This window comes from Antrostomus carolinensis, unplaced genomic scaffold (genome assembly GCF_000700745.2).
Source record: "Antrostomus carolinensis isolate BGI_N321 unplaced genomic scaffold, ASM70074v2 scaffold8236, whole genome shotgun sequence".
In the NCBI taxonomy this organism is placed as follows: Eukaryota; Metazoa; Chordata; class Aves; order Caprimulgiformes; family Caprimulgidae; genus Antrostomus; species Antrostomus carolinensis.
In genome coordinates this window covers 1-8,858 of record NW_010319729.1, presented here as the reverse complement: position 1 = coordinate 8,858, position 8,858 = coordinate 1, and the positions used below count along the sequence as shown (strand labels likewise).

At 43.2% G+C, this 8,858-nt stretch overlaps 1 protein-coding gene across 1 annotated transcript in view; it reads right to left on the bottom strand.

Moving 5' to 3' along the window:
• The window catches only part of LOC104526022 (SPARC-related modular calcium-binding protein 1-like), a gene marked incomplete at its 5' end in the record, with an annotated part of 23,006 nt that extends 14,453 nt beyond the window's left edge, over positions 1 to 8,553 (bottom strand). Inside the window, 2 exons of the mRNA XM_010169348.1 lie at positions 4,857 to 4,962; positions 8,471 to 8,553. Of these exons, the coding sequence (XP_010167650.1) occupies positions 4,857 to 4,962; positions 8,471 to 8,553 (189 nt within the window). The remainder of the gene's footprint in view (positions 1 to 4,856; positions 4,963 to 8,470) is intronic.
• Positions 8,554 to 8,858: the final 305 nt, after the last annotated feature.

The window sequence follows — 8,858 nt, the reverse complement described above, 5'->3', positions numbered from 1 at the left end:
TGAACAAAGGATGGATGAGAGCAAAGCTAAAGAAATGACAGGACTGACCCTGCCAATCAATGCTCATAACAGCATTCATGATGTCCACCAAGGTGCCTGGGCGTGCGGTGGAAAGCAGTAAGACTTTAGCAAACTGAGGTAAAAATTCAGAATTGTTCTTGCTCTGCTTCCACTTCTTTCTCTCCTTTCGTTGCTCTTTGTGGTTGTCTATTCTAAAGTTAAAAGCTGTAATGGTGGAACATGTCTTGAATCAAAGAGGACTACTCTAATGGAATTGCAAAAGGATCATGTATTTGTTTTATTATTCTCCCTTTCCTGTAGCCAAAGAATCAAGAAGCCAACAAAAAAACTACGTTGTGTTCAGACTAAACAAAAGGGTACCCCACAGTCCAAATTCATTACAGGGAATGCATAATTCCTCCACAGTTAAAACTTAAATTATCTTCCTATTACAGGCCCAGTTTCTTCCTCTCCTCCTGCTAAGTTGTGTATGAAACACTACTCTGAACACAACTTTTCTAAAGATTATGGGATAAACCATTTAGAAGGTTTAAAAATCACTTCCCTTCACTCCTCATTGACTGTTTAAAGACCCTCCTCTTACATGAACTCTCTTGTTCTTTAATTAGGCTAGAATTTCCATAGGACCACAAAGAGAAGTTGGCATCCAACTTCAATTTAAATGCAATAGGAGCTGGGCATTAACTTCCCTGCACGGTTTGAAAGTGTCAATCTTTATTAAAACATGGCTCAGCTTCAGAACACCCTGGAGATATGCTGAGCTGTGCTTGCCTTCTTCAAAATGCTCAACTAGAGCATGAAAGGGAACCTTGGGGGCAATTTTCTGAAGTACTTTTTAGGGTTATTACAGGCGGAATAATTGGCAACTTATAATGAAGAGACATAGCTGCTGTGTTACATGATAAGGGTGGCTGTTGTAAGCTGCCCTTTTAACCCAAAATTCCACAGGGCATTAATATTTTTGCTGATAATGTAGCAAGCCATAGTGCACATATGTTTGCAAATAAAATTCATTTCTGAATTGGCAGGGACCAATGAGTTTCTCAGATCAGGGAAACCCAGGTCAGGATCCCCTTTACTTTAGGCCCTGTGTTATATGAGTATGTCTGAATTAGCAAATAGACTAAGATGCAGACTAAAATGTACTAAAGTGAAGTCTAAATTTTAAGAAGTGCTGCTCTTGTTACATAGGATTTATATGTGAACAATTTCAACTATGTGTCTTTTCAAAAAGGATGCCAAACACTGGTTAATAAACCAATTTTATACAAGTGCTCCCTTAATTCCTTTGAAAACATACAGTAACAAGATGTGCCTTGGAGTTATTACATAAACATAAAATTAAGAAAGAATTTTACCAGAGATTTTCTGTTTCCAAAGTCTAAATGAAGTCTACTTGGCTATTTTGCTGTAATATAAACCAGGGCCACAAGGAAGGGAAGTTCTCATTTCATTTACATTATTGTAAAGCAAGAGTAACTCAATTAAAGTCAATAGCTTTGAACTTGCTTAAATGAGACAAGACCTATAAGGGATTACAAGGTTGTTTTAAGCATGCCAATAAAAAAAAAAAAAAGTCTTATCAGGTTTTACTTACATGGCCTGCAGCAATCCAAGTTGTACAGCCTCATTCTGCTGCTACTAGATTGTTTTTTGGTGTGTGCCAAGTATAAAGTGTGCGGTTTAGCACGGCTCAATGCAGTATTTTAAATGAAGATCTCTATCATGCCTCCCCATGCTCCTCCCCTCCCCACCAAAAAAAGCTAATACAGACATCACAAAGCCACAGATAGCTTTGCAGCATAAATAGGTGAAGTCTTGAAGATGAAGACACTCAGCAAATGCAAGAAGCTTTCACTCTGTATATCCAGATTCAGACCAAAGGCTGCAGGTCATCTAATCTGATTTCCTGTATATCATACTCACAGTGTGTGAATCCAATTACTAGCCTTAGAGAGAGGGAATCTGTCATTACTTCATTCTGCCTTAGAATTGCCCTTGCTTTAAAGAAATTTTGATCACAAGTGTTTTTATATTCAGCTAATCATGATCTTCCCTGCTAGACTAAAGAGCCTGCAGAGCTTCTGTCCCTATGGAGATACTCAGATTATACACAACCATCTTTCAACCTTTTTTTCATTCTTTTAATACCCTAAGGAAAGTTGAACTCTTTAAGACTCTCACCGTTAGGCTTTTTCAGCTCTTGACACTCTGGAAAGGCTCTTCACTGCGTTTGGTCCCTTATTTTAATGTATGCACTAAAAATGGATATTGTATGCCAGTATTATCTTTCTGCTGCCACAAAGAAACAGTAATACTCCCCTCCTTCCCTAAAACTCCTACTTGCTGCTTCTCTGATTGATTAAAATGTATAGGACAACATATGGGGCCAACTGATATGGGGGTACAACTTGCTGTTTGCCTGGCCTGCCCTCTGCAATAGGCATAAGCTTTGCTGGCGATACGTTAAAAAATTAACTTAGATCATTGGATACATTTGTTCAAACTCTAAAATAAAGGCCCAGGAGGATGAAATGCTGAACACTATAAAGGAACAGAAAGAGGGAGGCTACAGAAGGAACTAGTGCATGCTTAAATACAGAATCTGTTCTGCCATCATCACGACAAAGATGGAGAAGAGCCTGCAATAAGTGAAGCTTGCCTGATGAGTAAGAACAATTACATTAAGACATTAAAACTGATATGACTGACATTAAGAAAAAACAGATAGCCAGATCTCTAGCTTTTCTTTTCAACATGACCTTCTCAGCAAACCTGGGCCAGGGAGATACAGGATAAGCACCATCATAAATCCAGTACTTTGTTAGTTGTTAAGGCTGGAAATGAATTAGCCCTATGACTAACTCTATAGGTAAAATATCTCTGTCTTGGAAAAGAGCTTTCAGTCCAGTGCCAAAGTTAAGTTAGATCACCCAGAAAATTTCAGATATTCCTGAAGAGAAGACTCGGGACATTCCTCCCCTTGGGGAACCTGGAAAGCAGGACTCATTGCACAGGGACAGCTTTCCAGCTCTGCAAACTCACATGAAATGAAAGCTGTAGTGATTAAATTTTTATGTAAGTACCAAAAATTCCTTGCAATGCTTTTTTTTTTTTTTTTTTTTTTCTTTTCAAAATAAATGGTCCCATCATGGTATGGTGGGATGGAAAAAGCTTGACACATGTTCTTTGGGGTATGCCTAGCTGAGGCACATGGAAGTTTATGCCAGAGCAGTTTCCTGAATTTAATCATGGCTGTAGGCAGGCAGAGTATTTGGGTGTTAGCAGCCTTTCACCTTACAAAGGACAGGCTGCTAAAAGATTTCTTTTTCCCCTTGCAACTGCACTGATGACACTGGAATTGAAATAAAATCAACATGACAACTATGTGAAGAGCTGGACAGAGAAAAATTCTACCAGAAAGGCCTCTATTGAAAGCTGAGAAATACACAAAGCTTGGGGAACATTAGGAAGCAAGCCTGCTGGTTTATAGAAGTGCAGTGGGATCACAGATCTCTGGTGTCTACAATATTGGTTTATATTAAGCTTTAAGAGCAACGATTACATTGGCTGGGTTTCAGTCCCAGTGCCAGAGATGCCAAATAAATATCAAATACACTCCAGGGCTTCCCACCACCCCTACCCACTGCATCCAAACCATGCAAATTAGACAGAATTGACATTGGAATGCTTATGGCTGGGAGAGAATGACGATTCCCATCCTTGGGGCATTTTTCATCGTGTTTACATGAATACAGACATGCTAGGCATATCCTGCTAACTTGATGGGTTACAGAATATTCAGCATGCAGGCACTCAGCCACGGGCCTGATTTATAAGGTTCAAATGCGAAGTTAAAAACATATGGGTTCACAAGTCACCTATATTGAAACCAAGAGGCACAGAGGTGCCACCCAGGACGTTTTTTGTCTTGAGTAAAGATGGAACTGCTTCCTTCTACATTTTGAAAGAGGAAAGCAGAAGATCAACATTACTCTTAATACATTGAAGCCATACCCATGCAAGTAACGAGTGCACAGAGGCACACCCCTATGAACATAAGCACATGAGCTGTGTGCTAAACTAGCACTGACTCCTTTTATAGTTGGGGGAATCCAGAACCATAGAAAACTTGCCTAGCCAAGGCAATACAGCACTTCTTTTAAATCTATCACAGCCTGTTCTCAATGGCCTGTCCTGCCACAGCATTGCAGCTGCTGCACTACGGGGATTTGCTGTTATCAAGCAGAAGGGGGAGACAAGACCTTAGCTTTCCTCCAGTTCCACAGAAACAAAGACTTCTGCCCACCTCTTGCAACAGGCCTGACCTGCTGCTCCTTCCAAGAAGGATCTGGTCAGAGGGGAGGGCCATGAAAAACAGCTTCCGTCCTCATCGGCAGGCTGGCTCCAACCCACAGCAAAACCATGGCACTGGTACCGCCAAGAATTCAGTTGGCATTCTTCACTCCCTGTGGTAGCCACTAGGCCATAGTCTCCTTCAATCCATTTACATTTTATTAGGTCTTTTCATGCACCAGGGGACAAAAGAACAAGCCATTTCCTCCCACTGAGCTCTCATTTCACACTTCAAATGGGCTATACTAACCTTTATGGTAGAGCAGCTGCCAGGGAGGAGGGGCAGAAGGAGGCAGACAAGGGCTAGGATGACAGGACAGAGCAGCACCTGAAGATGCAGCCTCAACTCCTCTCCCAGCAACTCAGAGGAACCCGAATCAGCATAGAGCAACACCTTTCCCTCCTGCGCCCACCTCAGGGGCACCCAGAGCTCTGCAGCCACCTTGGTGGCATTCAGCCTGAATGCTTTCTGGACTCACCTCCCACCCCCAGCAGGTGCTGCTGAGTTAATAGCCTGTACCATGTCTGTAGTCAGAGCATCAAGTAAGCTGGTAATAAATTCAACTTTCTTCCCTTCTGGGCAGCCTGCAGAAAGAAAAGAGGAGGTTTAATACAAGAACACACAGGGATGATCTCCTACTCCAGTTCAGCAAGGATCAGCCAGAACCTCCTTTGTTTGTAACATGGCAGCCATCAGCACAGTCCCTAAGGAAAAGCAGAATAATCCTTCTTCTGGTTTCTCTGCATGGCAATTTGTCCTGCAGCTTTTGTCCAGGCACACACAGGGTCATCAACAATATCTGTCAGGAAGAGTGTGTGGTTAGCTTTATGGCCTCTCCCAGTTCTCTTACAAGCATAACCACAGGGATGTGCTAGAAGTACCTGGCAGACAGGAGTTCCCATGGTGACAATTGCAGAGAAGTTTACAAAACAACTCATTACCTCCTGGGTCATCTTCCTCTGCAAATATGGCTGTTCTGAGGTCCTAACTGACAGCTTAAAGCTTCCCAAAGCATGGGCCAAAGCCAGCCTGCTGCTTGCACTCTCCTCTTCAGACGTAGAGAGAATTGCCTGCCAGCAGCTACCACAATAATTCAGTTCTTTGCATGATCACACTGCATGGGAAATACATTAGTCTAAGTCAACACATGGTAATCGTCCCCAGTCACTGCTGGCTAAAGCAGGACTAAGTGGGCTGAAGACAAGCTTGGTAACTATTTCCATTACTTAGTGCTCAGGCTGTCTAGTTCCCCACCAGCATAACCACAGACTGACAGAGCCTCCTATCCTTAACAGTGCCAGCCTGTTATGACACAGCTGAGATGAAATTCTCTGTCTCCTCACCTTTATGAGGCAATCTATACCATTTCCTTGCTTCTTAAAGGAACAAAAGCATGCTCCACTGCCTCCAAAACTATTGTCCAAAACTCATCACCTCCCACCCTATTGTCTTCTCTTGATGTGACAGAAAAGCACATCCTCACCTCTTCTCTTTCCCCAAACCACTATCCGATACCAATTAAGTCAGCTGATTAAGACAGCAGACATCAGAAAACAACCTCCCTAAGCAACATACTGCAGCATCAACACTTTCTGCTTTTCTCGGAGAAGGATGTGCACACCAAACAGAGCACCAGAAAAACTTACTGAAATCCCTTGACTGCTGAAAGCAGCTTGCAAACTGATCTGATAAAACTCCCTCCTTTGCAGTATTACAGGCTCTGTGCTCTGCAATAGCTAAACAACAGTTCTTTGCCTGTCTCCATATCATGTGCATTACACACACGCACACCCCTCAGCACTTGTTTGGCACATGGTCCAGAAAATGTCAGCACTGTAATGGGTAAGCTGCTATGGCAGCCAGAGTAGACTACTCACTTAAAGGAGCTTTTTGTTGCAGTAATGAGAAGGTTGAAAAACCATTTGCTAGAGGTCATCTCCCTGGGGCCTCGGCATCTCGCTGTCTGCAGGAATTAGCAGTTTGCCATTTGCTATGTGCAAGCAACACTTTCCCTCCTTCTTTCTTTCTTCTGGCCACAGCCATTACACAGTTTGTGAAGAGGGTATGTGTAGGTGTGCAAGGATCTGGACTTATGTTTTCCCCACCCCAACCTCAGTAGGGTCTCTTCACACAGGCCAAGGAGTGCACCGCCTGCAGCACTAAGAGTCTGAAGAATGGGCAGACTTCTAGAAGAGGAATAAGGTATGGGATCCCTCTTACAGAATTGAGTACAAATGGAATATCAATCTCAAATTAAAGCAGAGTTTTTTGAAATTCAGTTCTGCTAAGAAATAGAGTAGAAAAAAAAAAGTAAAAAGAAACATCCTCTCTCATGCCCTGCAGTTCTGGCTCACCAGTGAATTTTTGCATACAAGAGCAACTAATCAAACAAACAAAAAAAGATCATGCAGCACAGCACCCCTCAGGCAGACAAATCAGGATCAGACCCTCCATCTCCTAGTCTCTCTATAGACAAGGGTATTTTCAGTGACAGGAACCATCACGCCAGCCAATGCAGCCAAGCACAGGGCTGAACATTTATTCAAGCACAGAAAAGAGGCTTGAGCTGAGAGCTGGGACCAGACCACTAAGCTACAGAGCATCATGTGTTGTCTTCTGGGTCAAGCAGTTCCTGTCCCTTTGTCTAGCTGCAGAAGGGGAGGGAGAATGGAAATGAAACCATTCTGTCTTCCTGACAGATCAGAAAGAGTGTTTTAAGAGTGTCTCAGAGAAAAAGCCCAAGTGCAAAGGATTTTCACAGAAGAATTCTGGAGAGGCAGGGAGGGAAGTGCAGGGAGAGGCAGAAAAAGCAAGGAGAGAAGGGGATGGGAAAGAAAGGAAGTAAGATTATTCTATTTTAGCATGATTTCCTAAGGAAATGAGCCTTAATGCAATCAGTTAGCTAGTTTCCCTCCCCCTACCCCCCAAGTAATACTTGAACCAATTGGCAGATTTCATTTGAATGTGAGAGGGAGGCAGATAGGAAATTTCTACATGACTTGTGAAAATGAGGAGCTGCACAGAAGAGAGCCCTGATGAGGGCAGAGTGGCTAAGCAGAAAGCTATGAGGCCTAAAGTCAGGAGACAGCAGGAGGAGAATTAGGAGGCATAGAAGGAAAATTTGGAACAAATCTCATTTCCTTTGCTAACTTGCTCCGGGACAACTCACTTTATGCTAGCCCTAGAAAGGGTCAGGAGAAAATGAAATAGATCCAGAGCTACCAAGTCTTTCTGCAGAGTTCTTGGTGTCTACCACTCCCTTATGGTGAAGAGGGACCCACTGTAGCTTCTGTTTCCAAGCAATCAGCCCCCACCCAGGAGATCAATTGCTGACCTGTCAGTGAGGGCTCCTCACTCTGCTCCTTAGAAAGGCTGCAGGAAGGAAAAAACAAAGCTCAGGCAGGTAGGACAGCATTTTTAAGAGCTGCACAGATACCTATGCCCAGCACATCTTCCTAGCAGACACAAAGTAGGTAATCAGTAAATTATGGCTTGTCACTCTGTTAAGAGGGAAAAGCAGAGTATAAAACAAGTAGCCATATGAGACAAAGCAGGTCTCAGGCAAAAAAATGAGGGATAGAGTCCAGCTAAATAAGGAGCCAAGGTTAGTTAAGGGACCTTAGTGCACCAGGAATGCTGCCCTGACTGGTCCATGCAGCATCAGGGAGCCAGTTGGCCCACTGACAATTGCCAGGTGCGTCCTCCTTTGTTGCTCAGGGGACATCAAACTGCTGAAAAGCCCTGCTAAATGGAAGGGATCCTATCCTGGATAGGCTTTGAAGAAGAATTTTCAATGTGAGTCCATTTTTCCACAAGGAAACCTTCAGGCATCCAGGTTTTTTCCCTGAAAATTCTGATCCCAGACATTTTCAAAGGGCAGACGGGCAATAAACTGGCCTCTGGGATACTCACAGTCTTTTCCAGTTCACTGCTGTAACTGGAGGCAATCCAAAATAACACAGAATAAAACCTATGGTAAAACACGCATGGTGAGGGAAATCCCCCATCTCCTCAACAATATTCTTGGCCTCTTAAGAATCCCAAGGTGAGACAAGGGAAGAAGGCAGAGACAGGATCTTGTTCCTCTCTGACCTGGAAGCTCTCTGTCCTTGAATGGATCATCAATCTCTGTGTTCTTCGATCTGGCATCGCTTTCACACACTGGGGTCTCATAGCTGAAAAAGGAGAACAGCAGATGCTAAACTATGTGATATAGTTTTAGTGTCATCAGATGCTTGCTAACAGGTTGTGTCTTATCTGCTTACTGCAGGGGAAACCAATAAACCTGCTGAAGAAATTATTCTCAAGCATCTGATTGCTTATGGACAGTCATCAACAGCAGCAGAAGTGGAGAGAGAAGGAAGAGCATACTCTGAAGTCCAGTACCAACTACCAACCCAAACACACAAACAGCACAAGGCTCTCTTCCAACTCTCGTGGGCACAGGCTGAGCATTTTCACAGAATCACAGAATCACAGA